Genomic DNA, 16,476 nt, shown 5'->3' on the forward strand with positions numbered 1-16,476 from the left:
GCATATATTATAATTCTTATCGTATACCAGAATTTCCTGTTGTAGCCTAAACAATCTTTGATTGTTAAATGAAATCTTTCAAAAGTAGTACAAACAAAATCAAATGATTATTCCAAGAAGGAATAACTTGGACAAATTACATACCTCTCAATTAAAGTGATAGCTGGAGGTTAACAAGACCAAAATGAAATGGAAAATCTGATGTGTACTCCCTTTTAATAATTATATGGAAGTTTGGTCTGTGTGTTTTTTGTTTAATCCGGTCTGAATATACGTTCAACCTCACCCCCCCCCCCCAATCCACACTGTGCAAATGACACCCATCCCATCCGACCCCATCAACCCCACCCTCTCCCCTTCACCTCCAAAAGAAGGAATTATGGACCAGTGATTCACTCAGGATTTAACAGTTAGTCTTCAATTTAACACAAATGAAAAACAAGGACACGTTAAACTACGTGCATTAATGTTAATATTACTGACGAATAAGCCCAAGCCCGTAGATTTTTTTTTTACATACCGACGAATCGGGCACAAAAAGTGACGAATAGGCGCATAAACGAGAACAATGTTTTTTACATACTGACGAATAGGTTTAAAAGGCTATATTTTTTTATTTTAGGTCGTTTCATTTTAAATAAAATAAACAAATACCTTTTAAACATTCCTAGAAACATACCTTCCATTTTGCAAGTGTAACCCGGAAAAGGGTACACTTAGAAAAAGAATGAATAAAGCTAAATAAAAATGCTAACTATGGGGGCACTCGCTTGAACAAATGAGAGAAACCAAGATCGGATAGGGCTAAGACGCGAGGAGATGCAAAAAATAGGAACAGTGACTCAAAATGTAGGTTTCTCAACAACAAAAATAAAAAATAGCTTTATTGACTATAAACCAAAAACCTTTAGACCGAAAACTCTTGATCTAAACCTTCTTAAATTAAACCAGTCAAACCTAAATCAGGATATCTAACTGAAACTCAAAAACCAAAACTAAACTTGAGTAAAACTAAAACCCAAACACAGTTAAACCATCAAACACAGTTAAACCATCAAATACAGCTAAACCATCAAACACAGTTAAACCATCAAACACAGTTAAACCATACTAAAACTAAAACACAGTGCCAAAGAAAAGTTACAAATTAAAATCAAAATGGCGTTAGGAAACCTGTGTAAATAAAACAACAAGAAATACAATTAATTAAAATACAGTTCTATCAAGTTTAGGAAGAAACACATGGTTTTTAAAAATGCAATTCAATGTTTAAGAAAAGTAACTTCCAAGACAGAATCTTAACAAATATAACTTTTGAAAATGAACTTCCAAAGAATCACAGGAATATTACAATTTGTCAAGATATTTATACAATAACAAATGAAAGTATATGCTTACCGAGTCCAGAATAGCAGAAAATACACTTGAAGATGGCAAAATTACATGGTGAAGAAAAACAAAACTTGAAGAAGAGAGCTAGAACACATGTGCTCCCTGCGCTGCCAGGCTGCTATCTGATTATAATTATATACAATGTACTGGATGGGTGACTTCACTACCAAAGGATTAAGAACTGTTTACAAACATGTAACAAAAGACTTCTAAGAAATAACAAACTACATGTACAGGGGTGCAATAAAACAGCTGAAGGGACAATGTAAACAGGAAAGGGCAATTAACTAGAACCTGGAATTAATGAATTTTCTACCCCTACTACACAAGTGATAATGTATGATACAAAGATATGAAAGCAATGGATGAATACGCGTCAAAACTTCAAAGTGGATTTACTCGGAATGCACTTTTTCCCGATTCGTCACTATGAGAAAAACGCGACGAATCAATATTAAGGTATAAACATTGGTTGCAACGAGAAATGTCATGTTCAAAATATTTTAACAATTAATTAAAAAGGCTTCAACAATGGGCTTTAAAAACGAGGTGATCAGTCGCACATCCCATTTTCTCTTCTGACGCTACAGATGCCACTATATCCGTCCAAGGTAAGTTTTCTTTTACTTGCTTAATACAGACTATATACACTACATTCTTTAATAAAGAGAGTCCTCGGCGGATCTCTGAACAAAACGCATCCAAAACATTCTGTGGTGTGATGTGAATACGTTTTGTTCTGATTTAAGGAAAACAATTGTTTAAGAGGAACGTTTAACTTAATTCAACATTTTGTTAGGTTGCAAGTAAAGTCTGCGTTGTTTTACACTTTAAAACAAAAATTCATTAATTTTAATCCTGGCTCATTCATTTTCGTTTTGATAATTAATGCACTTTGAGTTAGTATTCAATAAAAAACATTCAATTTCATCAGGCCGCATACTCGTTCATTGCCTGCCTTTGACTTTTAAGACCAACTGTTTGGATAAAAAATGGCTGTCCGTGGTCGGTACAGAGCAAGAAAACATTGAAATTAATCTATTTATACATTTTTAGAACGACCCCTTATCATTTTAAGTTTGCTGTTTCCTTAAAACAAAAGGTTAACCTCTAATTTGACATATTATTCCGGACATTTGCAGAAACAAAGACAACATTATAAAAACCAGTGCAACAAAATCTCAAGGTTAAAGCAAAAGAGTTATTTTTCATTTCAAAGTTATTGGATACAGGCTTTAACTTTAAGGGTGACAAAGCAAAAGGAACAATTATTTAAACTAAGAAAAAAATGATAATGTTTTATAGCTCTATAGGGATTAAATTTACTGCCTTTGACGAACAAAAGTAGTTTAATTAATGTTATGTTATTTGGAGCTCGCCTGTTAGTTAGGGATCGAAAACTCGTGCAATCTTTTTGACTTTTAGCAAACTTTTGAAAAGTATTTCCTTCCGGTTTTAGACCCAGGTGAATGACTGCATGAAGAAGGCTGTACGCTTGCAATGAGAATTGAATCATAGGGGGGAAGGGGGGGGGGCGTAAACTAATAAACAACTAAATAAATAAATGCATAGTTGTGTTTGAGTTGTTGTTGTTGTTGTTGTTGTTGTTGTTGTTGTTGTTTAAACATCTTTCCCGTTCCACGGTGTTCTGCGCCTTAAATCCTTTAGCACACGGGACCGTCTTGAGTGCTCAAAATTGGAGGATGGGGTGGGGGATCCACATGACTGCAGGGCTTTTACTGGTCGATCAGATAATTTGTTACAAAACGGGAATCAAAATTAGAAGAACACTCTACACAGTTTTACATTATTTTGACCTGTTTATTTCATCAGCAGTATCCTACCACCCTCTTCCTCTAAAAACCCCCAACCTACTGACACGCCTCACTACACCCAAGGGGTTTCTCACACAATGGGCAGCCCTAACAATTACCCCAAGCCCGCCAACCACTCAACCAATCAGAGCATTGGATGACTTACACTGGATCCTCTGAACCTGTATAAAATAAGCCTACTTTAACCCTACCTATTCAATCTCCTGACGATGACTAGAGCAAGCTAGTCGAAACGTTGAGACCAATCGAAGAATAAACAGTTAACTAAGGTTTTAAAAATCAGTTGTTATGTTATTTACAAATTTAAGAGTAAACCCCGACCCGAGAGGGCGCTGTTCGTGACGTCAATCGAGGCAGACTTTGCCTGTAATGCGTAGAGTAAACACAATTGCAAAGTACATGTACGGACCAAGTCGTGAGTTTGTACGTTTCAAAAAAGATGTTTTTGTTTTTTTCCGGCAATGCCGACCAGGTGTATTGCTGCTAAATGCAGAAAAACACTTTTTGAAACGTACCAACTCACGACTTGGACGTACATGTACTTTGCACGTGTGTTTACTCTACGCATTACAGGCAAAGTCTGCCTCGATTGACGTCACAAAAGGGGTAGGCGGAGTCAACCCCCAAACAACTTTAATCATTTTGTAAACATATAAATCGTGACAAACAATTACTAAAAAAATGGTTTTATTGTTCGTAACCATATACTCTTATGTTTGAAAGAAAAAAAATCTATTTCCAGGTGACTTTAAGCAGGACAGTTCTTTTCAGAACTGAGAAGTCTCCAGAACGCCCGAACAAACTGTACCTGGCAAGTAGACACACACATGATGCTACCTCAAACCAAATATATATTGATACCTCGCCATGCAATGTCTCAATTTCTATACACCAAGAAAACATTTTACCTCAAATTTCTTATCATTAAATACTTCCATACTCATGATATTGAAAGACGTGTATATTTATCAGTTCAAATTAAAATGCGGTGAGGTAGACAATACTGCCGGACTTCTACGGTTGAAAGTATACTGGCACGTCGTTGAAATCTGGCTCGAGCCTGTGGTCCAGTTTTAATTTCGAGCCCTGGTCGTGTTCGACGGACAAAGCTAAATGCCACAACCGGGACTTGAACCCACACATGCTGATCAAAATTGCATATTTAACCGCTCGGCAGAAACATGTCACATGCAGGTTGCATGAAAAAAAAAAAAAAAAAAAAAAAAAAAAAATACCGGCTGCTGAACTCAGAAAGGGAACATGCAGATATATCGCCGACTTTATCAGCAAGCAATTAAAAAGAGGACATGCCCCTACAGCAGTTATGGTGCTATGTGTGCTCTTTTTAAAGCTCAGTTTGAAATTGAAAGTTCGGTTGACAAATCGTCACCCATGCCACCCCAATTCTTTGCAGACAAATCATCACCCATGCCACCCCTATTCTTTGCAGACAAATCGTCACCCATGCCACCCCAATTCTTTGCAGACAAATCATCACCCATGCCACCCCTATTCTTTGCAGACAAATCGTCACCCATGCCAGCCCTATTCTTTGCAGACAAATCGTCACCCATGCCACCCCAATTCTTTGCAGACAAATCCTCAACCATGCCACCCCAATTCTTTGCAGACAAATCCTCAACCATGCCACCCCAATTCTTTGCAGACAAATCGTCACCCATGCCACCCCAATTCTTTGCAGACAAATCGTCAACCATGCCACCCCAATTCTTTGCAGACAAATCGTCACCCATGCCACCCCATTTCTTTGCAGACAAATCCTCAACCATACCACCCCAATTCTTTGCAGACAAATCCTCAACCATGCCACCCCAATTCTTTGCAGACAAATCGTCAACCATGCCACCCCTATTCTTTGCAGACAAATCATCACCCATGCCACCCCAATTCTTTGCAGACAAATCGTCACCCATGCCACCCCAATTCTTTGCAGACAAATCGTCAACCATGCCACCCCAATTCTTTGCAGACAAATCGTCACCCATGCCACCCCATTTCTTTGCAGACAAATCCTCAACCATGCCACCCCAATTCTTTGCAGACAAATCCTCAACCATGCCACCCCAATTCTTTGCAGACAAATCGTCAACCATGCCACCCCAATTCTTTGCAGACAAATCGTCACCCATGCCACCCCAATTCTTTGCAGACAAATCGTCACCCATGCCACCCCAATTCTTTGCAGACAAATCGTCACCCATGCCACCCCAATTCTTTGCAGACAAATCGTCACCCATGCCACCCCAATTCTTTGCAGACAAATCGTCACCCATGCCACCCCAATTCTTTGCAGACAAGTAATTAATATTGAAATAATAGTCATAGTAAACACAATGGCAGGGTTCACCCTTGTTGGTGACTGGGCGACTAGAGTGATGAAGTTACGACAATTGCTTGCTAAGTCGAGTTATGACTTTTCAACTACTCGATCTGCTAAGCGTGTCGCCACGACTACTACAAGAATAGTCATGACTTTCTGATTGGTGGACCAATTGTGTCGCTCACGACTAATACGATGACATAAATACTTGCGAAACGCAATCAGACAACAGTGACACAATCCTTTCAGCGTTAATTTTTACTATTGCGCTTGTGGCAAACAATATGCCGCTATGCATCTCGGGAATAAAACATAAGTCGCGACTAGTGTCGAAGTAGCGACTATTTGAGGCGCGATTAGTCGAGAAATTTCACCAGGCGCCTTGATCTACTAGCTAGAGCAGGACTTGCTAGGAAGCCTGTTTTTTTTAATCTATGCTATAGTCTGCCAAGTAAAATTCGCTTGTCCCTTTTCAGATAGTGATGCTTTTCAACACTGAACTAGCCATACAAACCACTTGGAGTGAATTTTGACTCGTCCTCAGCAGGGGTTTTAACAAGCATTCGAGCAGCGAACCACTCTTGGAAGTTTTACAATGGCAATGGAAAATGAAGTCATCAAATTAGATGTTGGAGGATCTCTGTACACTACCTCACGTTCAACTCTGACTCGCTACCCGAACTCCATGCTGGGTAAAATGTTCAGCGGTCAGAACTCCACTGCCTGTGACGAGCGCGGACGGTATGTCATCGACTGCGATGGACCAATCTTCCGGTATGTGCTGAACTTTCTCCGACGCTCCACACTGGACCTTCCTGAGGGTTTCAAAGAGTGGGACCTGTTGATAAATGAGGTAATTTTTTACCAGATCCACGAGCTAATAATAGCCGTAACCTTGCTTCGCAAGCAAATCTGTACAATCCAGGAAACGGAATTCATCGAAATAGGGTTCAGACACAATAATGACTTGTACTACCTTGGAAAACAGGAAACACTGAAAGAAATCCCAGGACTCAACACAATTATTGGAACACAAAGGGGGGTGGATTTTTTTGAAGATAGTCGCATGCTTATTTTCCAGCAGATCACATCGCTAGGGTTTGAGATGGTGAATACCACACGTCCTTGGTTGTTCAAAAGGAAGCTTTAATTATTTGGAAACAGAAAGTACAATATTGGCTTTCTGGGGCAGGAGGAAGTTTGCTTTAATATAATCACAAATGACAAATTCTTATTATAGCGCATTTCACAATAACCGTCTCGAAGCGCTTTACATTAGTCCCCTATATTCATGATATTGGGCCAATAATATCCCTTTAATCCTTCTCAGCTCCCTGGGGAGTACACAACCTGGGCAACTGTTTATAGCGCTCAAAAGGCTTTTTCAAACACAATATCAACCTCTACCCTCGCAGGTAAACAATCATAGTAAAGTATCTTGCTCAAGGACACGACCGGGATTCGAGCCCACACTCCGATGACTTAACCACTAGAACTTGAATCCGATGCTCTTAACCACTCGGCCATGACACCCTTCAAAGTTTGCAACAAAGTATACTTTGTGGTAACCAGTTTCCGTTAAGCAATATTTTTCTGTGCCTAGTAAGTTTGTTTACGCTTACAGGCTATAATGAAGTTAGGCCCTGCGTTTAACCCCCTTAAACAAAAAAACATTAGAATAAATGAAATGGTTGGATTATAAAAAACAAGATTTAGTGACCTTTGGTGTGCAAATCTGCATCACCACTGGCAGAGTTTATAATATAAATGCTATTGAATGGTCAAACAGTAGGAGGTTAAGCTGTGTGATGTTTTGTGTATACATTGATATCCATAGGATTAGGTTGGCTCAGTGGTTTCTTTCAGCTTTGTAGACCCGGGGCGAATCCCATCTCAGACCAAAGCCTTGCATGTAAGTTGGGGGTTTTCAGTCCCTACCTGATTGCATGGGATTTCTACAGTGTTTTCCTTCCGTATCTCTTTTTAATAACATAATGTCTAAATTCAGAATATTATTTCTTATCATTTCCTTTATGTATCCTGTTATTGGCGCTAATATTGTTTTGTCAGAGTTAATTTGTACCCATGTAAACAAACAAATGCTTTGGTTGTGGGTTCGTAAAGTGTCCATTCAGGGCCTAAGGTGGACGATGCTAAAAGGTCAGACAGTAGGAGGGTTAACTGTGTGCACTCTGTAACCTTCACCATGATATGCGGTTGCATGTGATGGGCCAAATTTCGCTTTCAAGCAGTGAAGTGGGTAAATAACAATAACAACTGATATCAGCTTCCAGACTATAATTAAACGATATTGTTTTTATAACAAATTTTTAAATAATTACACTGTTCAAGATAAACAGAATGTATGCAATGCACGAGATAATAAAAAAGTAAAACTAATTAATAATAAACTTTTCCTTTTTGCTGTGAGCGACTACATCATACATGACATGTTTCCAATATAATAGTTCTTGAAAGCTAGTATTAAAGAATGCAGTAGTACTATACCCAAAGTAAATTATGTGCCCTACTTTTCAGCAAATTACATGATTGATAGTTTTAGCCAATCAATGTGAGACATCATTTTATTAATGTGTTACACAAAAAAATGAAAAAATCACTATAACGAATGGAGTTCTGATAATTTGGTAAACGTCATTGCAGCATGAGAATGTCTTTTGTTTTTAATGATTTTGTTTAAGACTTGTTTAAATTACCCTTTTTATCATGTGTTTAGTTATTATTATTGTTTTAACTGAAATAAAATTTATTAATGTATTAAAATGTATTGACATTTAGTGCCAATATTTCCAAATAACAACAAAACACCACATTAATGAATGCAATCTTGTCGGTAGTGTGACCTGGACCACCCATTAAAGGCAGTGGACACTATTGGTAATAATTACTCAAAATAATTATTATCATAAAAATCTTACTTGGTGACGACTAATGTGAAGAGGTTGATGGTATAAAACATTGTGAGAAACGGCTCCCTCTGAAGTAACGTAGTTTTCGAGAGAGAAGTTATTTTCTACGAATTTGATTTCGAGACCTCAGATTTAGAATTTAAGGTCTCGAAAATCAACCATCTGAAAGCACATGTCCTCATGTGACAAGGGTGTTTTTTCTTTCATTATTATCTAGCAACTTCGACGACCGATTGAGCTAAATGTTTGTTCTTTTATGCATCATGTTGAGATACAGCAACTGTGTAGACTGGTCTTTGACAATACCAATTGTCCAGTGTCTTTAAAGAACTGGGCCCAATTTCATAGAGCTGCTTAGCATAACAATTTGCTTAGCATGAAATTTCTTTCTAGATAAAAACAGGATTACCAACCAAATTACCACGTGATTTTCAGGATAAGCAAACAACAGCTGAGTACCAGTAACAAGCAATATGCAACAAATGGAAATTTGGTTGGTAATCCTGTTTTTACCAAGGAAGAAATTTCATGCTAAGCAATTTTTGTGCTTAGCAGCTCTATGAAATTGGGCCCTGGTTTGTCACTAACCTAAACTTATTACTGAAAACGTTTTTTATTACAAACAAAAGAATTAAAAAAATTTGTAGACTAGTTACATTTGTAGTTTAGAAACATGTGTATTTGCCCTGGGTTTGGCTGTGTTGGCGGGCTGAGGACTTTAGACATAACGTGTCAGCACAGAGTGTTTTATCATTTTTTAAACATCTATACTTTTACCTATTTTATGAACTTTCTTGCTTTTAGTATGTACCTTTTAGCCTGCTTGGCCTGCTTGGTCTGTTCAGGCTTTTTGTATTTGCTTTAGTGGTTTTATAGAGGTTTTTGCTTTAATTTTCTGTTTTTTCTTGTAAGTATTTAAATATAAATGTTTACCTATAACGTACTAGTTTTACTTGTAGTTGTACTTTTTGGCCTGCTTGGCCGCCGGTGTCGGTTCAGGCTTTTTGTATTTGCTTTCGTGGTTTTATAAGGTTGCTTAAATTTTGTGATTTTGTTTTGTAATTGTTTAAATATAAATGTTTACCTATAATGGACTAATTTTACTTGTAGTTGTAGATGTACTTTTTGGCCTGCTTGGCCGCCGGTGTCGGTTCAGGCTTTTTGTTTTTTGCTTTAGTGGTTTTATAGAGGTTTTTGCTTAAATTTTCTGTTTTTTTCTTGTAATTGTTTAAATATAAATGTTTACCTATGAGCTATAGTTTTACTTGTAGTTGTACTTTTTGGCCTGCTTGGCCGCCGGTGTCGGTTCAGGCTTTTTGTATTTGCTTTCGTGGTTTTATAAGGTTGCTGAAATTTTGTGTTTTTGTTTTGTAATTGTTTAAATATAAATGTTTACCTATAATGGACAAGTTTTACTTGTAGTTGTAGATGTACTTTTTGGCCTGCTTGGCCACGCGTGCAGTAAAATAAATAAACGCACGATATCACCGATTTATTTATCCCCTTGTGTCTCTTTTGCATTATTAGTCCTTCTTTCAGACGGAAATTTCACTCTGACATTAAGTACGTAGACCGTGTCAATCATGGTGTAATTTTGTGATAGTGTCAAAACAGTTTTGTTTCGTAACCAGTTTCTTGGAGAATGTGATGATCTTGATACTCTCGGTCGGCTACTCAGATCGTTCTGACATACTGTCAATAATGGTCTCGTCCAGAGTGTTAGGGTCATCCTGTTTCCTTAAACACGTGTGAATGGACTTCTTTCATTATAATTATTGTATAATTTTATGCAATTTTTTATCTTCTCCATTTTTTGTTGAGGTTTAGTGGAAATAAATAAATAAAATAAATATCAATGTAAGCCAATTGATGGCGCTGTTCACCTTCGCTGTGAATTACTCAGGGAATTACAAGAGGGAAAACAAACAGTGTGTAAAACTTACACTTTTTTTTTTTTTTTTTTTTTTTTTTTTTTTTTGGGGGGGGGGGGTTACCCTCTGCGACCTATTGGCCTGGTATTCATTGTTAAAGTACTGTTTCTAGTCTTGAATTACCTTCCCAACTATAGATGGTCCTTGTCCTACTTCAATCATAGAGCAAGGACCAGACCTTGCTCTTAACTATCCTTCAATACACTCCATTATCTGAGCTTGCTGTGAGATGTATTTGGAACAGGCCTATTTACATACTATTAGCCATGATGAGCATCAAGTTGGGTATGACAAACCGTTTTCGTGTTTATTTCTAATTGAAGGAGTTTGCTGAAAGAGAAATAACGTTGTAAAATATATTAGGATTAAAAGTAAAGCAGGATTGTTATTCCTTTGACATTTATATAATATTGGATGGCTTTGAGGGGGATACAAGAATATATTGTCATGGCGAGTGCAATATATTCTTGTATCCCCCGAAAAAAAGCCATCCAATGTTATTATTATTGTTTATATCAGGCTGAGGACTTGATCAAAGCAACACTATTTTGGCTCACCTGATTCCAGATTTTCAAAGTCAATTTTACTATGTTTTTTTTCTATTTCAATGCTATTGAAAATCTTGAATGCGCCATACTGTGGGCAATTTCACTGTGCGTTTTTATATATAACTCTAGTCTGTGCGTTGTGCAGTGTAAGTGCGCATTTTAGACGACGCGGCGTAATACACGTAAATCTAACTTACCCAACATGGTGAGCGTTGCATCAGTCGCCGCGTGTGACGCGCGTGCAAGTGTTAAAATGCCCGGATGAAGCAATATTGAAGCATAAACTGATAAACAATTCATGTACAAACTTAGACACAGAATTTTACCTACTAAAGATGTTTTGCTTAAAATTGGTATTGTTAGAGAAGAATCTTGCCCGCTCTGTAATGTAGAAACACAAACACATGAGCATATTTTCATTTACTGTTCTCACACATTGGATGCTTGGATTTTTGTAGAAAGACTTTTTTATTTAAACGACTCTAACAGAATTCTTGGATATGCTCTTAAACCGGTTCAGGCCATCGTTGTTGCTAAATTGCTTAGGCTGATCTGGAATATTCGATGCAAAAAGGTGTTTAATAGTTATTCCAGACCAGCAGAAATCGACATCATCTCACAGTTAAAGTTATCTTTGAAATATTTTCTTCGAATGGAAAAGAACAGGTTAAAACCAGAATCATTCGAAAATTGCTATATTAGGAACAATGCTTTGTGTTTCACCACTAAGGACGAAGTCAGTTTTAATTACTAATTGTCTGTTTTACCAAGGATCAAGTTATTTTCCTTTGTCCCATATGTATCGTGTTTTTCTAATTTTTGTTTTTGTTGTTGTCAGTATTGTTTTTTCCCGAACCACGTGATTACCGAGTCACGCTAAATTGTAGATATTTGTATATATAATAGAGGTATTCATTTAACTATTTAATTATTTTGTTTATTGTTATTATTATTGTTATTTTCTGAGCTTCTGTTACTTACTGTGCCTGTTATATATTATAAGTATTTACTGGAGTGTCTTTTGATAGTGTGTTTATTTGATGTATGCCTTTGCTGATGAATGTTGAATAAACGGAGTAATATAACTCCACATCAAGAGAAAAAAAAAATCAGTTCTTATGTTATTTAAAAATTTAAGAGTAGACCCCGACCCGAGAGGGCGCTGTTCGTGACGTCAATCGAGGCAGACTTTGCCTGTAATGCGTAGAGTAAACACAATTGCAAAGTACATGTACGGACCAAGTCGTGAGTTTGTACGTTTCAAAAAAAAAAAAAAAAAAAAATCCGGCAATGCCGACCAGGTGTATTGCTGCTGAATGCAGAAAAACACTTTTTGAAATGTACCAACTCACGACTTGGACGTACATGTACTTTGCACGTGTGTTTACGATACGCATTGCAGGAAAAGTCTGCCTCGATTGACGTCACAAAAGGGGTAGGCGGAGTCAGCCCCAAAACAACTTTATATATTTTTTAAACATATAAATCGTGACAAACAATTACTAAAAAAAATTGTTTTATTGTTCGTAAGCATATACTCTTATGTTTGAAAGAAGAAAAAATTCTATTTCCAGGTGACTTTAAAAGGTCAGTCGTGGTGGTTGCATGGGGATTCCCTTCCCGAATGTGAGTTTGAAGAACTAAACAAGCAAACTTTAACCTCAAAGTTTTGGCTACATATAGAAACAAATACAATGTCATGGTCTAAACGTTAGCGATGTGATTGTAACTAAGCAACAAGAAATGTGGAGTTCTAAACATTGAATGAAAGGTAAACAAAAATGTAAGCTTTATAACACGAAGCGATCAGACTACAATTACCACATCACATCGTCCCTTCTGATGGTACAGATGCCACCATGTCCTTCTTCCAAGGTAAGTTTTCTAAAAAACATTAAAGGTACATTACAGAGTTTGTTGTTGCTAACAAACAGTTCATGGCAGTTGAGGCACTTATGTAATCCACCGTATTATACAAAAACTGACTAACCTTTAAAAGTTTGAGATCGATCGGCAATCTGGATCTCGAAAAAAATTGTGAAAACCGATTACACTTTTTGCATGACATCGATTTAATGTTGTTGTTTAATAAAACGCCCCCTGAGCGGCAAACACTAAACGGGAAGTTAGTTTTATTTATTTCCCATAAAATATGACATTACAGACAGAAATATTTCACTAAGGGATGTTTACTACCAGACATAATCATCATTAGACCGTGTAATTTTTATGTTAACCGGTGGTCTTGCGAGTTCTTTTTCCTTGTCAATTCTGTAATGTTCCTTAAATATAATTCCTAGACTACCTTCTTTACCAGAGAAAGTCGACAAAATGCACCTGAAACATCCAATGTTATATTATTTCAAGGAAATAAGTTGAAGCAAGTTGAAAACAGTTTTATGAGGATGTCAACGAAATTCAACAACCTGTTTGGTTGCATTCATGAACGTCTGCGTTGTTTTACACCTCCTCAAAGTTGCCCGTATAGTTATCTTGGGCTTTTTTTTCTTTTACTACTAAGATATGATCTTCGACAACGAAGTACGTGCCGAATTTGCAATGATGAGTGAGCGCATCTGTAATATAATCGTACACAGATTCGGACAGGAATGCATTGACAATTGGAAAAATGGTAAATGTTCAAAACTTCAGACCATAGAGGGTGCTTTCAATAAGTTTACCAAGGCAGTAGTCAAAAGTATGTTTGTCATAGCTTTTGGTTTTGCTGGCGGTTTGCTTTTTGGTGCGGTTGGTGGTGTTGTTGGATGTATAAGCCCCGGTGGCGGCACATGTGCTGGAGGTATAGTAGGGGCAACTTTGGGGGCTGTATATAGTGGTAAACGTGGCTCCGATGTCAGCGACAAGCTCAACCCCTATATCGAGCGTGAAGTCGCCGCATTTGCGGCTATGGTTGTGTCACGTAATGACCAAAGAGTGCTCTCTATTGAAAATCTTGAAATGGCAGACCATGTTATAACTGAAGACGCAGAGGGAATACACGCAATTGTTTGTGGCATTGATATTTCGGGGAAGAGAGTTACCTTGGTGCACATCAATACAACGACAGGCGTGGTTGGGGAGGATACCGTAGAGTTCTGCCCACCTTGGCGAAGGGTGATATACAGGGATAGCGAGGAAGATACCCGTGTGGTTGCAAAAGCAAAAGCTCTGATCAGCAGCCGAATAATATTGCAGGAGGGACAGAGGGTCAAAGTTGACTTTTTCCCAAAATGGTGTAAACGTAAAGGGTCTGCAGTCATCAACCCGCACCCCATGCGTTAATAAGCCTAAATGTGAGGTTTTACCTGCAGTCGTTTGTGTGGTATTCCATGCGGTACCTCGGTTTGAAAATATAGTTAGTCCAAAGGGCTTCTGAAATTCAGTCTGTTTCGGCCTTATCTGAAAAGTACTGACAGAAATTATGTAGCAGTACATTGAAATGAAGAGCATATCTGTCTTTTTGTATGAAAAGAAAATCGGTGCAACTCAAATTTTAAAAAGAGAAATTTGTACGTAAAAAGAATCAGCTCATTCAGCTCATGCTAGACAGGGTATTTTGTTATTGACTAAGGCTGGCTTGTCGGTCGGGGCACCATACCCACGAAAAACAGCAAGCTGCTACATCAATGGCTGATGTCATCGTCAGCCAATCACCGTGCAGGAAAACCATGCTGTTTAATGGTTGATTTTTTCGTAACGGGAGTTTTGGATTAACGGTGGAAATCGCTGTATCCTGACTAGACTGGACTAGGTACGATCCGGTCTCGCTTTTAACATTTCCGGGAAGAATATGAAATAATCTATCCATATATATTGATTGGGGACTGTTGCCGACATTCATAACGGGAAAGTTTGCTGTGTTTTTGTGACTTGTTTTCTTTCTTTTTGAAGCCATTTTTTAAGTACAATTATCTCTTTTTAAAATTTGAGTTGCACCGATGTTTTCATACATAACGACAGGTATGCTCTTCGTTTCAATTTACTGGTACATTATTTTGGTTGATTTTTTTTTCAGAAAAGGCCGAACATAAACTTATTCCAGAAGCCCTGTTGACTAATTATATTCACACAGAGGTCATGCACGAAAAACGGTGAATAATTTGCAGATAAAATGAAACGAAATTTAGTGACCTGCGGGTTGACTGTCTGGGTACTACGTGTGTTCCCTCTAAAATGAATGTTTCGGTTTAAGGGATTTGGGTACTTATTTTTTGTAACACAATACACACTGACCACAGATTTACAACAAATTCACAGCAATCGAAGATAGTGATAGTATAATTATTTAGCAAGCTTGCCTTAAATTATTACTTGCTGGGGTGCTGTAGTTTTTGAGAAATGAGTAAAATAAGTCACGAACATAATTTTCATCCCAGGAGATGAAAACAATTTTAGCATGTAACACGTATTTTCGTGACATTGTTTTACTCATTTCTCAAAAACTACGACACCTCAGCAAGTAATACTTTAAGGTAAGCTTTCTAAATTCTACTATCATTATCTTCAAACGCTGTAAGTTTTTGTAAATCTGTGGTCAGTGTGTATTGTGTTACATAAATTAAGTACCCTAACCCTTAAAGACAGTGGTCACTATTGGTAATTAGTCAAAATAATTATTAGCATAAAACCTCACTTGGTAACGAGTAATGGGGAGAGGTTGATAGTATAACATGGTGTGAGAATTGGCTCTCTCTGATATGACGTAGTTTTCGAGAAAGAAGTAATTTTTCAAGAATTTTGATTTCGAGACCTCAGATTTAGAATTTGAGGTCTAAAAATCAAGCGTCTGAATGCACACATTTTCGTGTGACATGGGTGTTTTTTCTTTCATTATTATCTCGCAACTTTTCACAGGTTTGTAATTTTATGCATATGTTGAAATACACCAAGTGAGAAGACTGGTCTTTGACAATCACCAATAGTGTCCATTGTCTTTAAACCAAAATAGTAATTTTAGGGGTAACACTTTTTTTTGTTTTAACCGTTTGATTTTATTATTTTTAGACATCCAAAGGGTGGTTACGTTTTGAGATATCGCCGGAAATCCGGGCTGTTGTGTTGAAACAGGAACACTGCGCAGGAATAGCAGTCCTGTTGCACTTCTAAGAAAGAAAGTTTTTGGAATTCATAATATGAGAGACTTTACTGTCAGTAACGCTTCTCAGATGCAAACCGCATTTTACGTCAAAGTTAAATGATTCTCGAAAAGCAGATGTACCCCTAACAACATAAAATTTCATTTATTTTAGTAAGTGTACCTTTACTCAGGTTAAAAGTTATTAATATGACTATCATTAAACACCAGAGGTAAACGGGGAAGTCCCGAAACGAGGCTTGTAAAAAAAAGCGTTTAAAAAAAGTACTAACACAGTGAACAAAATAAGCAAATATGGAGCATTATGATAATTTTTGGATATAAATCGGTTTTGTATGTTGTTTAAAGTGTACATTAATATTGTGCGTACTGAGCAAACTTTAATATTTTCTTATATGCAACAC

At 37.3% G+C, this 16,476-nt stretch overlaps 2 protein-coding genes across 2 annotated transcripts; both read left to right on the forward strand.

Annotated features, from left to right (window-relative positions):
* The first annotated feature begins 6,163 nt into the window (after positions 1-6,163).
* Positions 6,164-6,718, forward strand: LOC139945365 (BTB/POZ domain-containing protein KCTD6-like). Its single transcript, XM_071942713.1, has one exon. It carries the CDS (start codon positions 6,164-6,166, stop codon positions 6,716-6,718), a length of 555 nt encoding a protein of 184 aa, XP_071798814.1.
* Positions 6,719-12,808: 6,090 nt separating this feature from the next.
* Positions 12,809-15,180, forward strand: LOC139945251 (uncharacterized). Its single transcript, XM_071942571.1, has 2 exons — positions 12,809-12,852; positions 13,499-15,180. The coding sequence occupies exons 1-2, from the start codon at positions 12,837-12,839 to the stop codon at positions 14,257-14,259; spliced, it is 777 nt and encodes a 258-aa protein (XP_071798672.1). The 5' UTR covers positions 12,809-12,836; the 3' UTR covers positions 14,260-15,180.
* The last annotated feature ends 1,296 nt before the right edge of the window (positions 15,181-16,476 follow it).

This window comes from Asterias amurensis, chromosome 12 (assembly GCF_032118995.1).
Source record: "Asterias amurensis chromosome 12, ASM3211899v1".
Classification (NCBI taxonomy): domain Eukaryota; kingdom Metazoa; phylum Echinodermata; class Asteroidea; order Forcipulatida; family Asteriidae; genus Asterias; species Asterias amurensis.